Here is a 16,123-nt window from a genome sequence, read left to right on the forward strand (position 1 = left end):
TTGAGGCTAAAATTATGAATGACTGAAAAATGAGAATTGGTGGTGGAACCAGAATGTCAACTTCCTCCACTATAGGTCTCCTTAACCAGCAGTAACTAAAGCCTCTTTGTGTTTTATATGAATGCAGTGCACCCCCCGGGCCTTTCGGAAATGAAACGTAGGCGGAGCCCAAGAAAGTAGTCCACGTACCATCGCTTCTTCTCGTATTTTTCCTGTAGGAACTCTTTGACTTTCTGTGGTTCTCGGAAATCTGGCACCACCGATGTCCGGTCGTCGTAAAGGCCCAGCCAGATGTGTTTGCAGACCTACGGGACGGGGGTATGCGGGGGCGGGGCGGGGGAGAGGTGAGAGAAAGTGGTGGGAGGAGGGGAGGAGGAGAAGAGAAGAGGTCGAGTGGAAGAAAAAGAGGAATGCCAATAAAGCTGAATAAGCAAAGGCTGGAACATGCCTTTGGAATCAAACACAGACCCTCCACGAGTGGGAGCACGGACAACATGTGTCACTGAAGTCTGAGCGCTTCATCATCCAGTGACGGGAAAGTGGAGTGAAAGGATTTATGTAGAAGAGCTTTTAGAGGGCTTTTAGTGTTGCTTTAGTCCGGATTTTGACCCCGTTTAGTCCCTGTTTTAGTCCCTGGTTCAGTCCCTGGTACAGTCCCTGGTACAGTCCCTGGTACAGTCCCTGGTACAGTCTCTGGTACAGTCCCTGGTACAGTCCCTGGTTCAGTCCCTGGTACAGTCCCTGGTACAGTCTCTGGTTCAGTCCCTGGTACAGTCCCTGGTACAGTCTCTGGTACAGTCCCTGGTACAGTCCCTGGTACAGTCTCTGGTACAGTCTCTGGTACAGTCTCTTGTAAAGTCTCTTGTAAAGTCTCTGGTAAAGTCTCTGGTAAAGTCTCTGGTACAGTCCCTGGTACAGTCTCTGGTACAGTCCCTGGTACAGTCCCTGGTACAGTCTCTGGTACAGTCCCTGGTACAGTCTCTGGTTCAGTCCCTGGTACAGTCCCTGGTACAGTCTCTGGTACAGTCTCTGGTACAGTCTCTGGTACAGTCCCTGGTACAGTCTCTGGTACAGTCTCTGGTACAGTCTCTGGTTCAGTCCCTGGTACAGTCCCTGGTACAGTCCCTGGTACAGTCCCTGGTACAGTCTCTGGTACAGTCCCTGGTACAGTCCCTGGTACAGTCTCTGGTACAGTCTCTGGTACAGTCTCTTGTAAAGTCTCTTGTAAAGTCTCTGGTAAAGTCTCTGGTAAAGTCTCTGGTACAGTCCCTGGTACAGTCCCTGGTACAGTCCCTGGTACAGTCCCTGGTACAATCTCTGGTACAGTCCCTGGTACAGTCTCTGGTTCAGTCCCTGGTACAGTCCCTGGTACAGTCTCTGGTACAGTCTCTGGTACAGTCTCTGGTACAGTCTCTGGTTCAGTCCCTGGTACAGTCCCTGGTACAGTCTCTGGTACAGTCTCTGGTACAGTCCCTGGTACAGTCTCTGGTTCAGTCCCTGGTACAGTCCCTGGTACAGTCTCTGGTTCAGTCCCTGGTACAGTCCCTGGTACAGTTCCTGGTACAGTCCCTGGTACAGTCTCTGGTACAGTCCCTGGTACAGTCCCTGGTACAGTCTCTGGTACAGTCTCTGGTACAGTCTCTGGTACAGTCCCTGGTACAGTCCCTGGTACAGTCTCTGGTACAGTCCCTGGTTCAGTCCCTGGTACAGTCTCTGGTACAGTCTCTGGTACAGTCCCTGGTACAGTCTCTGGTACAGTCTCTGGTACAGTCTCTGGTACAGTCCCTGGTACAGTCTCTGGTACAGTCCCTGGTTCAGTCCCTGGTACAGTCTCTGGTTCAGTCTCTGGTACAGTCCCTGGTACAGTCTCTGGTACAGTCTCTGGTACAGTCTCTGGTACAGTCTCTGGTACAGTCTCTGGTACAGTCCCTGGTACAGTCTCTGGTACAGTCCCTGGTTCAGTCCCTGGTACAGTCTCTGGTTCAGTCTCTGGTACAGTCCCTGGTACAGTCTCTGGTACAGTCTCTGGTACAGTCTCTGGTACAGTCTCTGGTACAGTCCCTGGTACAGTCCCTGGTACAGTCTCTGGTACAGTCCCTGGTACAGTCTCTGGTACAGTCTCTGGTACAGTCTCTGGTACAGTCTCTGGTACAGTCCCTGGTACAGTCTCTGGTACAGTCTCTGGTACAGTCCCTGGTACAGTCCCTGGTACAGTCTCTGGTACAGTCTCTGGTACAGTCCCTGGTACAGTCCCTGGTACAGTCTCTGGTACAGTCCCTGGTACAGTCTCTGGTACAGTCTCTGGTACAGTCTCTGGTACAGTCTCTGGTACAGTCTCTGGTACAGTCCCTGGTACAGTCTCTGGTACAGTCTCTGGTACAGTCTCTGGTACAGTCCCTGGTACAGTCCCTGGTACAGTCTCTGGTACAGTCTCTGGTTCAGTCTCTGGTACAGTCTCTGGTTCAGTCTTTGGTTCAGTCCCTGGTAAAGTCCCTGGTACAGTCCCCGGTTTTCTGACTTAGTCCTGGTGTTGTCCCATGTTTAGTCCTGTTTTAGTCTTGCATGTCACTTCAACCGAATGTGTTGAAACATGTCTTTAAATGTATTAGTTGAGGTTTTAATGTGCGATAAATGTAAATGGACTGTATCACTTTTTATTAAATATCACTACATTTTCTAAACTATTTCTATGCATTTCAAAGATTACACCAACCTTTATACCATAACTGATTTGAAATCCAAATGTTTTATTCATAATATTCACAAAATGTTTGATATATTGCCCACCTCTAATTAGAGCGCAGTACTACATATTCATTAGATTCTACTTCCCATTTCACTTTAACAGCTGTTATATGATAAACTGTTGGAATTCAGACTATTTAAAAGAGCCTCAAAGCCAACGTTTCTGGGTTGAGCAAAATAAACAAAGCTGACTTTTATTATCCAAGTACTGCATGTTCAGGAGTCTAATAAAGTAAGTGTGTACCTCATTACTGTGCTTCTGTAGGAACTCGATTTCCTGTTGTGTGAAGGTGGTCATCGAGATGGACTTGACTCTGTGAGGGGGGTTCAGACCTCGCCTGGATAAACCACAAAGATCAAATCAAACAATTATTATGGGCGGCAAAATAAATACATAATCGATACTAGTTTTGTAACAATACTAAAACCTCAAAATCAATACTGAGGAACATACTTGAATATAACCATGATGATAAATTTAAAAAAGGATATTTTTTTAGGTCAAGGCTTTTAAATACTAAATACAGTAAACGTTCTTTCTTCATTATTAAACACTCTCGTCTTATTCTAGTTATGATAAAATAATTCTAAAACTGTTCAGGAAAGGTCACATTTTTATCTGAATCAATAAAGTTAAAGTATCGATTACTTTCTGATTTTTGATACCTCTAAAAACCCTAAATTGATACTAAAACTACCATAGAAACTAAAAGGGAAGCACCTTTACCTAAAACAAATAGATATCTGTGCTGATACTGGAAAATGTAATGGATTTGGTATTGATTCCCCAACTTTCGATACTTGACACACGATACCTCAATTCAAACATTTATTTTAGAATGAATATTAGGTTTTATTTCCATTGTTAGTGGGTATATAGATAATATTATTAGCATATTATCATGGTATTAACAACATTTTAAAGTAGTTTTAAGGGAAGTAATCTGTACCGGTTGATATCGGGTATCAGCAGACACGCAACCACCAGGTATCAAAACTGAACAAGCTGCATCCGTGCATCCCTAGAAATTAGACAGACAGTCATTTGAAAGTATTTTTAAACATTATTAGGACCAATTTGGACCTTCAGTTCATAGTTTTAGTAGAGTTTGAGGTATTTTTAATCTCCATTTCTCTTCAGTCCTGGTTTTGAATCTCTTTTTCAGAAGGGGAGGAGCCTGTTGTACACATTTTTAGTGGCCAGGGAAACTGGAGCACCTGGAGGAAACCTACGCAGACATGAGGAGAGCATGCAAACTCAAAACTATTTCAGTGACACATAATCATTTTAAAGAAATGACTGTTATTTTGTGTTTGAAAATTACGTCGTATTTTCTATTGATATCGACATCGGTATCGAGCTTTTTTCTTTAGTGTGAGGACAATATGCCAAAATGTTCATATGAGAAACGGTCAGAGTCTTGATGTAGAACTTCTACAACACCGAAGAACTAGATTAAACCGAAGAAAATGATACCTCAGATGTTGGGGGGCCCTAATAAAAGAAAAGAAAATGGTGTCAGTATTATACTGTTACACACACGCTAATAACAAACGGCACAACGGAGCTGAGTCTGGCAAACCTCAGCTCACCACAGATTACACGCTCCCTCTGGGGTTTGAGGTCTCTGCAGAGAAGAGCCAGCTCAAAGGAGAACCACAGGACACGCTGATGCCCAAAGTGATTTACAACACTGTGTCGGGGTTTTATGTAAAACAGACACAGGTCACTAAAGGAACTGACCCAAAACGGACTCAAAAGACAGCTAAAAGATTAGACCGATTTTCTTTGGGATTCCCGTTTTTCCCTCACTACGTTCACATGTAATTCCGACTGCGCTCTTGATCTGATATTTGTCTCGTTTCTTCAGAGAACTGGTCGGACCACTCTTGTCCCAATCAACATTCGCTCAAAAAGCAAACAAATAGCTGAGAAGAGAAGTTCAAGTGCGTCTAGAAACTTGACTTTGAGTGCTCCACATGTGTTAACCCTCCCAATTGAAGTTCTGCATTTACATGCATTTTAGAGATCCTGTTCAAATCGGACTAGGCCAGACATGTGGTTTTCCTGGCATATGTGACTTTACAGGGAAGTGCAACGAGAAGGACGCTCATCTGAACAGATTAAAACAAAAATCACAAAACTGTCATTTTCAACACAACACAAAAAAAGGAATATTCATATTCACAGTTTGAGCTGGTGACGCATCTAGCGCTTTGTTGATTTTTCCATGAATTGTTTACTAGTACAAGTATAGCGTCTAGTTCTATTTCAAAAGTTGTAGAATTTGATGATGTCATAATTTCTAAATGAAGGGCAGGGGCCTGTTTAACTCACTAACATAAGTTAACTTTATCATCATTAGTTTGGGATTAGTTCTATGTCCTATTATAATCAATCTTGGGTTTAAAATCCTTTCAACTGACAACAATATCTTTCGAAGTTGAATAATGACACAATTTTCTGAACTGACCGAGATAAAATACATTCAGTTCTGTTTCTTTCTTCTGTTCTTGTTTATGTTGAACTTTGTGTCTGTTTTTGTTTCTTGTGGATAGGCCCAGTAAGATTATGGAACAAAAAAATCTACAATCTGACAGTTAAACAGTGCATTTTATCATGCAATTATGAATGTAAGTGACTCATGAACACAGAATTACAATGATGTAGATGGGCAACATCCACAATAACAGATGGATTGGGTCTAAGAAGGAGCCAGTGTCGGATTTTATATTGATTCCGTCTGGCCTGGCAGCAATCCACATTTGACTGTTTTATAATCAGATCAATGATGATTTCTTACCATCTGTATCAAATCTGAACACGTATTTATTTAAATGGACAACATGACTGGACAATATGACTGTTTTCTGGTGAATATGAGGTGAACGGGAGAGGAAGTACTTAATTTCAATAAAACAATAAATGTTTGTTATTGACGCATTCCTAGTTGTATCATTATAGTGCCATCTCTGTACATACCACATTCAGACATTTATTTTGCATATGTCCTTAAAATAGAAGGAGTGTTAACCTTTTTTTTTAACAGTTTCCTCATCATTAGTTTCCTCAAAGTTGTATTTGAATCGATTCCTGCATGTTTTAGTAAATCCTGTATTGTCCTGCAACTGAGAAAATGTCCGTTTTCACCTACCCCCTATCCCCGCCCACATCCCTCTAATTAGTTTAGAATCTCTGAGCGACACAAGTAGGTTTTTTAAAATGTCTTGTAACCACTTTTCAAAAATAAAAACATGTAAATGACAATCTGCAGCTCGTTACGGTGAAATGTCACTACGAAGAGGCGGGGCTTATCAGTTCGGCAGTTTTAAACAGGAAGTCAATGAACCTGTTTCTATTACTAAGCATTTTTAGATCTATATGGCTGTTTACAATGAACAAAATGTAAAACAATAATCTACTTATGTTATAATTCAACAATAGTAGCTGAGATAAAAAGCATAATGTCTCTCCTTTAATCACTTGTTGAATATATGACCATTTAGAACGTCACTGACACCTTTTCTGATTTGAGAAATGTCCTTGTGTTTAGTGAACATTTCATGACTAAGCGCATCTACAAACCTACCCGGATATGCCTGTGCTGACACAAATGTTTTAGCGATGTATTTCACCAAAGTCATCGTGAGGGAAGTGGCATAAATCAAGCTCATTCTTAAGAGAAGCTAGCGCAACACAATCAGTTACATGAAGTCAACGGTTCTGTGGGGCAGAGGTGATCTCGTCATACGGAGAAGAGGCCCACTTCCAACAGCTTCTCCCTGGTTCAGAGGCGCACCCGCTCTTTTCTGAGGAGGTGTGTGTGTGTGTGTGTGTGTGTCTGTGCGCCTGTGTGTGTGTGTGTGTGTGTGTGTGTGTGTCTCTGTGTGTGTGTGTGTGTGTGTCTGTGTCTGTCTGTGTCTCTGTGTGTGTCTGTGTGTGTGTGTGTGTGTGTGTGTGTGTGTGTGTCTCTGTGTGTGTCTGTGTGTGTGTGTGCGCGTGTGTGTGTGTGTGTGTGTGTGTGTGTGTGTGCGTGTGCGTGTGTGTGTGTGTGTGTGCACATAGTAGCCGGTTTGTCCCAGTCCCACATCCAGCCAAAGGTCAGCTACTGGAGGATGACGTGCAATTTTCAAAATGGTACCTCAAATATTTAGCTGAATGGGTCAACCACAGCTTGTTTTTAAATAGCTTTGAATGGAAATGAGGAAAGTATGATTAATAGTAAAAGCTGATTGATTGAAAATGACTTCTATGGGATGATGAACTTTTTTAATAATTAGATGTTTGAATGCAGAGATAAGTAGAAAAAGTAAAGAAGTAGTAGTAGTAAGTAAAAAAAATGGTTTAGGGTTTAGGTAATGAACATTTAGCATCTGTTTTACAGGACAAATACTCACAGAAATTGTTTGTTTATCTGCAGATTTACAGGTTAGGACTGTCACTAATGGTTATCTTAGTGGTCAACTAGCAGTCAGCGATCATTTGAAGTTAGTTGAATAGTCAAACTCTTATTTCTATAGTACATTTCAAAACATTATCACAGCACACTTATGCCAGGCTCCAAGTGCAGCCGGCCGCAGTGTCGTGGGTTCAATTCCCAACTCTGACACTTTACTGCATGTCCTCCCTTCTCTCACCCCCAATTTCACTCTGTACTTTCCTGTCAGTAAAACCTATGAGCCCAAAATCTTCTGTCCATCACTGTTCATTTATTATGTGTAACATGTTGATTTAATAATGCTACTGTCTTTATTACAAAAGATCTTAGGTTTTAGAATCTGTATTGTCCAGATATTGATTATAATAAATGAATTGTTGCAGCCCTAATTGATGTGACGCTCAAATACACTTTTTAAAATGTATTTTCTATACTTTATACTCGACAGACTCTGATTAGTTTTGAAATACCCAACTATATAAAGGCGTAAAACTATCTCCAACTCCTCCTCATCCATCAGGGGTGAGGTAAGGGCGTGCTGCAGCTGCTGGCGGTGCTAACCCTGGCACCGACTCAACACGGGCACTACGAGCCAAACTACGCGTATGACAACGTGTTATAACGCCTCGGTACGCAACAAAACCCCGGTCCCACACAGCCTCAGCCTCAACCGAGCCGCCGGTACCTGCGCCGCGGCTGCACTTATCCCACCCGGCTAACGCAGCGCTAACACCGGGTTCAGCTGTAGCCTTTACCTCCCCTTCTGCCTCAAATGACTCGCGGCGGAGCCTTCACTTTACCGCCGCAAAGACTGATGAATAAACAGCATAGAAACTTACAGAATGCCGGAGCAGGTGGTGCAGACGAAGGAGCCCACTGTCATGTTGACATAGGTCGGGCCGCGCTGGTCGCAGTCGAAGCATTTCCTATTGGCGGGGAGGCTCGTCATCTCCCGCAGCATCTTCAAATGGGTCTCCTCCTGCTTTCGCTTCGCGCTGGTCGCCATGGCGGTGGCGGTGGTGGTGGTGGTGGTGGTCGGCCGGCGGTGATGTGCGGGGACAGGCACCGGGGGGCACGGGGAGGGCGGAAGGGTTGGGCTGGCCGCGGGAGGACAGGGGTGGCGGTGGCCACGGGCGGAGGCGGACGGAGCGCCGCTGGATGGTGAGCTCTGTGCGGCGGGGAGAGACTGGGGACGGCGGTGTAGGAGCGCTGGTTCTACCGAGGGGGAAGTGTGGAGAGGGGAAAGGGGAAGGACGAGAGAAGCGCCCACTGGCGGATGGGAATGGAACTGCATTTTATGTGACAACGTTGTAGGAACATGGATTTATAATATGAACTAGTAATAGACCCTTTAAAGTGATTAAAGGAGACACATTATGCTTTCCCCCCAATTTACTTTTTATTGCAGTATTGTACTTTAATAAGAATATCACAATTTTACAATTTGTTCAGTGTAAACTGCAATATTGATGTAAAACAGCTTAGTTATAGAAAGATGATCGTTGACTTCCTGTTCATAAAGGCAAACCTGATAAGTCCCACTTCTTCATAGTGGCATGAAGTCAAAGTCAAACTAAAACTTAAAATGTCGATATAAAAATGTCTAAAAGTAAACATTTTTGTGGATTTAAACATCTCACTTCTTTTTTTTTTCTTTCTTTTTTTACATTCAAGCCTTGACTTTGGCACCACCACACCAACAGGTGCTTGTTGAATCTGTGATAAGAAGGCTTCCTTTCTTCACCACTACACTGGGGGCTTTCATAGAGGTTCAACTTTGCACTCTGTCAAAAAATGTCCCCAAAAATTAACATAATTTAATATCATAATTAGAAGGCGGAATATTGTATGTTTAAAATGTCTGTATCTTGCTTCGATGAGGATTCTTTTGCATTCCAAAGGCACTATAGTCGTGATCATAATTCTCTGACAGGAGGTTGGGCAGGACAAGGACTCTCTTCATGGCTGCTCTGAGATTTGTGACCAGACAGACAGCTTCATCCTTATTTAGTCTTTGGCCTTTTTCCTTTTCCGCTAGAAGATTCTGCAGCATTCACAGTCTGAAAAATCAAAACAAAAGGGAAAGGGGGGAAAAGGGAAAAAGGCAGATTAAACTCACAATTCACCCCAAAATATAATTCACATCATGCGTTTTCCTTTCTGCTGCTGTCAAGGCAAGTTTATTTGTAGAGCACATTTCATACACAAGGCAATTCAAAGTGCTTCACACAACAGGGGGAAAAAATGTATTCAAATCACAAAGAAATTACAGAAATCACAAAACAGTTTAAGACATGAAAGAGTGCAACGAAAATCCTTTAAGTCATATACACAGCTAAACAAAACTGTTTTTTAGCTTTGATTTGAACATTGTGAATATACATCTTTTAAAATCCCCAAAACAAACACAAATTTGGTTGAACATTGACTGATTAATCAACTAAACGACTAAAGGTTTACAGTTCAACTGAACAGTGAGACAATTTCTCCATCTATAGCTCTACAGTTATTTTTGTTTTTCAAGCAATTTCATTTTCAACATTTTCATAAAATGTTTTGGATTTTCTGGCATACATTTGCATTGCTGTGGAAATTTACATTTTATAGTTACTTTTCAGATTGCAGATTGTAGTGATATACTACAATCTGCAGTCAAGGTTTACCATAAAGAGTTCAATTCATAGGATTGCGTGATTACAAAGCAGCACCGCATAAGATTCTTGGCAATAACAGCAAAAACACTTTCTTTTAACGCATTTATTATTTACATTTATTTCAGACTATTTTGGGCTAAAATCTTATGCACTGGGGCTTTAAAGTATTTTAACTTTGGATGGAAATGGAATCTAATGTGCTTATTTTGTGCTCTATCAAAAGAACACAGGGTTGTTCAGTTCTGCCAGACAATTTAAGTTCTAACCTGCAATTACCACTAGAGGTCACTACAAGGCCCACAAAGAGACGTGTGAAAAATATCACTTACTGCTTCTCTTTTCCTTGTCACCCTGAAGAAGTCCTCCATCCGTGTCTGCTTACATCCTTTACTTTTTTCTCGTTCTTCTCTTAGATTTTTGCGATTCAGATGAAACTCTGTCAGTCGCTTTCGAACCCTCATCGCTCTTCAAAAAGTTAATAAATATTATATCAGATTATTTCGCAACAAGGAAAGAATGTGTTACGTTTGGAGTACTCACTTGATATGTCCGTGACTTAAAAAATTAACCAAGGCTTCTTCATCAGGCTCTGTCCAGTAAAGATCAGGACTGTCAATTTTTGGTGGTTCGAGGAATAGTTTTCTTGCTGCTTCATACTTCCAAAATTGTGGAACTGGATGTGTCTAGAGTTGTAGAAGGTTTTAAAGTTAATCTTGTACAAAAAATAAACAATGATCTTGTCTTTGTTTGGCATTTACCTTTCTGTTGACATGTAAAACAACCTCTTCGATTGTCCGATGCTTCTGGATTAAATCTAGAGCTCTTTTTGGACCCAATCCAGCGATCTTGTCACAGTAGTCACAGCCCAGTAATATACAAAGATCTACAAACTACACACACAACAATTAAAAAATATACCTTTTATAGTTACATAATTATTATTTCTCTTACCTCCTTTTGAGTGATTTTGAGTTTGTCCAGTAGTTTCTCAAGGGAGTATTCTCTGACTTCACTGCAAAGATAAAATAAGTGAGTAAGTAAGTTTGTACATACCATTAATACAGGTGGATTTAGCAAGTAAATCATGTAAATTTACAAATATATACATTGATCTTAATAGCCAGGAGAATATTTTACTGTAGTATTTTTTCCCCCCTGACATTACAGTATTTGAGATAATGTGGGAAAGTATTTATTTTACAGAAATGTTTCATAGTGCCAGCATAATTGTCATATTTCAGTGTATCCATAGAGTTTTAACAATCAAACAATGCAACCAAAACAAGACACTATAACTTTTGAATGGTAAAAAGTCCTCAAAACATCACCAAGTATAAACAGGAAGTCGAAACCTAAGTTATTTTTTGTCAAAGGAGTTTTTGGCCTGTGAGCTTTATTAGACAGGACGGAGCAGCGTGAAATGGGGATGAGACTCACGCAGGATCCGAGCTCACGACGCTCCAGCCCGCACACATGGAAGGTGGCACCCATGATGTCATAATTTCAGATGGAGGGCAGGTTCTTTCAAAAAAGAAAGAATCTCCTCCAAAGTAATGATCCAAAAATGTTGAACATCATCATTATTTGGTAAGACTGGATTCATAAACTTTTAAAGACATGATGCAGATATGATGCAAAATTGACTTTTTGGAGCATTTAAAACCATTTAACATTGTTCCCTCATCAAAAGCATACCTGGAGGAGCAGCTTCATTCACGCTGTTTAGAAAGTTCTCTCCCTTCCGATTGACAAAAACACTCTAACTGTTTTCTCTGTGACGTGGCTCTGAAAATCTTCTCTGCCATTTTTAAATCGATAACTCATCTCCAGACTCGTTCTGTGCATTTCTCCCGTCTAGAACTGAGTGAATACCTAGCATCTCCCAGAATATTTTTAATTGTTTATTATGACCGTTTATAATTCCCTCTGCAGCCAGTAGATGGTGTCCAAGTCCCGTGGGAAACAACAGAGATACAAATGTAATTTTGTTTTTTATTTTTAAAAAAATAGCTTGTTCCAAAACATGAGGTGCCAAACTAAAGGTGCTCAAGAGCATGTTAAAAGGCTAGTAACAATACAAATGCATAATATTTGTCCTTTAAGTAATTTTAACAACAATTACTTCTGTAAAGTTGAATAATGTCATCACTTTTGTTTATTATTCATCTATGAAGACACAGGGGTCTGTTACCTGCTTCCCCCCCCCCCCCCTGATACCGCAATAAAAAAATGCAATTGTACACTGTATTGTTTAATCGCTGCATGGGTGATTGTTGTTGGCTATTAAACCCAACTGATGCAGTGAGCGGTTTCTTATTTCTGAAACAACCATGTGGAAAGACAAATCCTGCGGTCATGGAAAACATCAGTCCGTGTGTTTGAGAAGGGTCAAAGCATTGGCATCATGCAGAGAAAACATCTAAGGAGAAGCAGAAACTAATCTACTGCAGATCTGAACCCCAGTGAGAGTCTTTGGGATGAGCTGTGTGTATATTGTGAGATTTTTGAATGTAAACTGGATTTAGATTGTGACGGATCAAGGTCTTTTGATAGGATGATAGGATGATAGGTTAGGTGTATCTCCTACCTGTCTTTACTGGCGTTGAATCCCCGGATCAGAGTGGTGGCCCCAAATGGCAGTGTGTCCATGTCTTCAGAGGCCACAGCGTCCACGAGCCCAGACTTCACCAGCTGTGCACAGCGGGCCTCTGCGTCAGCTGGAGCCTGGGAAAACAACATGTCAACACTTACAATATACAGTATAGCAAGTATAGGGAGGGTAGAAAAGTATCAGAGTCAGCAGGGTTTGTACCTGAACAACCGGAACACCCAGCAGTTTCAGCAAGTCGATGCAGTTTTTGGTTTGAGTTGATGCTGCGAGGTCACAGAAATGATGATCAATGTTGCTTAATTATTTATTTATCTATTTTTGCTGTGCATCATACCAACGCCAGAATAGTTGGTGAACGTCCTTCCATCTGCCTCTGCTCTTTTCTCAAGCTGCAAATAGAGTGAATATAGTTGTTTCATATTAGTAATTCTATTTAAAATAAAATGATCATGTTCCCAAGTTAAGACTAGGCAACGTATGATTTAATCAATCAATGTCACTTTGTTTGTCCCCGAGGGCCAATTCAAGCACATTGAGCAGTTACAAACAGTATATACAATAATAATAGACAAGATCAAACAAAGGTCAGGAGGGTTCATCAGGGTAATCAGATCCAGAGTCTCTCTCTTTCTCTGCTCTATTGTTTCAGTTTGGTGATGAAATCAGATCCCTCAAAGTATTTCCTTGGGAAGGTCTTTTGATGCATTTAGTGTAAAAAGATAAATTAAAAAAATCGTACAACTTACACTTACGTATTTGATTATTTTTTTGCTTTTCAGGGACAAATTAAAGCTGGAAAATATGAATATTTTAATATAAAAAACAAATATGATAACAATATTTTGATTATTATTGACTTATTGTCTTATCCTAGAAAGCAGCACTCAAAAAGAGAGAGGATTTGATGGACATGTGGCATGTCATCAAAGGCCAATCCATTATTGCGGAGTCGTGAAAACTTGTGGCCATGTAAATCAGAATCAGAAAAGGTTTATTGCCATTGTCAGTGAACAAAATTCACAGGCTAGGAACTTGCTTTGGTGATTCAGTGCAACATAAAACAATGAAAAATAATGAGGCAAAATATATCATATAAGGCATGCATTAAATAAAAACAATTAAAATGTACAAATAAGATAAAAAAAAGACTTAGTATGTACAGTTTTAGTTACATTTAAAGGAGTAGGTAGTGAACATTGCAATGAGTGGTTGTTGATAAAGTAATAGTTAAAGTGGCAGGTGTTTAAGAAGTGTTCATGAGTCCAACGGCAGAGAAAAATAAACTTATGGGGGGAGGTTCTGGTCCGGATGGTCCGTAGCCTCCTGCCTGAGGGGAGTGCGCTGCTGCCTGAGGGGAGTGGCTCAAATAGTCCGTGTCCGGGTAAGAAGGGTCAGCTGTGATCTGACCGGCACGTCCCAGAGCCCTGGAGACATACAGGACACCAGCCGGTCCACCTCCCTCCTGTAGACAGACTCATCCCCGTCCGAGATGAGCCCGATGAGGGTGGAGTCGTGGCTGGAGGTGCAGCAGTTTGGGTACAAGGAGCAGGGGAGAAAGACTGTGGACTCCTGTGCTAATAGGTGTTTGAGACGTTCTTCCCCAGCCACACGCACTGCCTCTGATCCGTCAGAAAGTCAGTGATCCACCTGCAGGTGGAGTCAGGCACGTTGAGCTGTGAGAGCTTGTCCTGGAGCAGAGCAGGGAGGATGGTGTTGAATGCAGAGCTGAAGTCCACAAACAGGATCCTGGCGTAGGTTCCCGGGGAGTCCAGATGCTGCAAGATGAATAGGCAGCAAACAGCTACTCCACCCTGTCACAAATCTCAACTGTCCTTAATCAGACCACCTCTATAAGCATCATTTACATACCACATGTAAACCTCCATCATGCCATCAAGAACAATAAACCCATTATGCACTGAGCTCTGGCCTCCTCCTGGTTTCTTCTTACCAGTATTTTTTGTATTATTGCACAGTCCTTACATAGGTTTTTAAATACAAGTCAAGACTTGTGTCAATCGGAACCCGCTACATAAAAAGGTATTGTGAGAAGAGATAAATGTTTGGATTCAATTAGTAGCTTACAACAAAGACAGGAAGACTTCACATCCCATAGAGTTACTGTAAAGGTGAACTAGGTCTGTCAGTCTGCCCCAAGGCATTATTATTATTAGTATTATTAGTATTAATATTAATAATATAATAATATTCAATGTAAAGTCTGTAACTCACAGTAGACATTTTTTCACCAGGAGGCGTCCCATCAAACACAAAGACAGGTTTTATGTCATGTTCAAGAAAGGTCAGCGTGCGGAAGAAGAGGCCAGACAGAGTCAGTCTGCTGAGCACAAGAAGACATATATATATATATATATATATTACTTTTAGAACACAAGAAGTGTGGGTAACAACTGATTTCATTAGTTTGATCAATATGTCTTTATAGAGCTGAAGAAAAGAAAAGCTTACCTCTGTGAAGAAGGCAGTGCTTTCCGAAACTGCTGCATAATGATAGATGTATCCAGGGCAATAGTTTTCCCTGAAGTAAGACAAAGTGAATAGACCGCAAAACAAGAACTAATTCAACCTTGTGCCACATTCAAAGTCATTTTATATTCTAGGTCTTAGCTTTAAAAAAGATTGTGACCATGATTGTATTTAAGTTTGTACTAAAAGTGCCTATTTTCCCTCAGTTTTACCATTTTGGTGACTTCTAAACTTCCTTCATGAGCAACGGAAGTGACGTCCACAACTGTTACCTAGCAACCACACTGTAAACAAGGGCCAAAGGCCATATAAACACAACACAATAGTTATGACTGGACAAATAATACCTGTGAACACCTTTATTTTGTTAAATTATTGTTTAAACTGTAAAATGTGTCTGTTGCATGCATAAATTGCATATTGATGACAGAGCGGGATTCCCTTTCACTTCCTGTAACTTTCAACTTTTATTTTTCAATATTTCTTCAGAAACTGTAACTTGAGGTAAAACTGTGATGAATATTCACAACATGAGACTTTAAGACTTTAAGCCCTAAATAATTGAACCAGAATACACCAGAAATAACCTTATCATAAACCAATGACAGGATATGTCTCAAATCCTTCTTAGATGAAACCAGAAGGAGACAACTGTCAAAATAGTGAGGTTTAAACACTTATAAAACATTTGTTACAGCTCAGACTAGCTTTGGTGTGTCACGTGACCTGGGGCGTTAGCTTTAGCATAGAGGCTAGGTTTAGCTACATCTACAAAAACATTCTGCACAATAAACATCGGTCAGAGAAGTGACGTCAGAGTAGTGACGTCACTACTACTGTTGAAACGGTACCTGAATAATCGCTGATGTCTTTGTGAGAAATGGCATCGGGAGCTTCAGAGCGAACTAAATCTGCCAGTTTTGTGATGCCCATTGTAGAGGTTAAAGCAGCACTGAATGAAACAAGCAGGAGCGCGATTCAAAGGTGTTTAGGAAAGCAATAATAATAAAGATATAAGAGTCCCATCGACAAAGTGATGCTTGCTTTTCCTGGTTGATTGGAAAATGCTGTATTCCCGGACATTTAAATAGTCACGTGGTCTGCTGCATGGATGATGGAGGAGTGTCCCGTGTAGTTATGTTTAATGTCCAACAGAGGGCGCTACAGATAAAAGCAAATCAGAAAGG

General features: G+C 41.1%; 2 protein-coding genes across 3 annotated transcripts in view; both read right to left on the reverse strand.

Annotated features, from left to right (window-relative positions):
* Positions 1 to 8,420, reverse strand: part of agfg1b (ArfGAP with FG repeats 1b) — a 20,736-nt gene extending 12,316 nt beyond the window's left edge. Inside the window, exons 1-3 of one of the 2 annotated variants that reach the window (XM_072441792.1) lie at positions 8,024 to 8,420; positions 2,990 to 3,083; positions 190 to 305 (exon numbers count right to left, since the gene is read on the reverse strand). In XM_072441792.1, coding sequence (XP_072297893.1) covers positions 190 to 305; positions 2,990 to 3,083; positions 8,024 to 8,190 — 377 coding nt within the window. In that variant the 5' untranslated portion in view covers positions 8,191 to 8,420. The remainder of the gene's footprint in view (positions 1 to 189; positions 306 to 2,989; positions 3,084 to 8,023) is intronic. The other variant, XM_072441793.1, reaches the window with a different exon arrangement.
* Positions 8,421 to 8,645: 225 nt separating this feature from the next.
* On the reverse strand, positions 8,646 to 16,044 carry LOC140356657 (probable flap endonuclease 1 homolog). Its single transcript, XM_072441797.1, has 11 exons — positions 15,788 to 16,044; positions 14,919 to 14,988; positions 14,682 to 14,787; positions 12,784 to 12,838; positions 12,651 to 12,712; positions 12,426 to 12,562; positions 10,790 to 10,850; positions 10,597 to 10,728; positions 10,379 to 10,521; positions 10,168 to 10,303; positions 8,646 to 9,244 (listed from the first exon to the last, which is right to left on the reverse strand). Exons 1-11 carry the CDS (start codon positions 15,867 to 15,869, stop codon positions 9,188 to 9,190), a joined length of 1,041 nt encoding a protein of 346 aa, XP_072297898.1. The 5' UTR covers positions 15,870 to 16,044; the 3' UTR covers positions 8,646 to 9,187.
* Between the last annotated feature and the right edge of the window lie 79 nt (positions 16,045 to 16,123).

Source organism: Eucyclogobius newberryi, unplaced genomic scaffold (genome assembly GCF_026437365.1).
Source record: "Eucyclogobius newberryi isolate DKJ021-1_F unplaced genomic scaffold, fEucNew1.0.hap1 SCAF_12, whole genome shotgun sequence".
Lineage (NCBI taxonomy): Eukaryota > Metazoa > Chordata > Actinopteri > Gobiiformes > Gobiidae > Eucyclogobius > Eucyclogobius newberryi.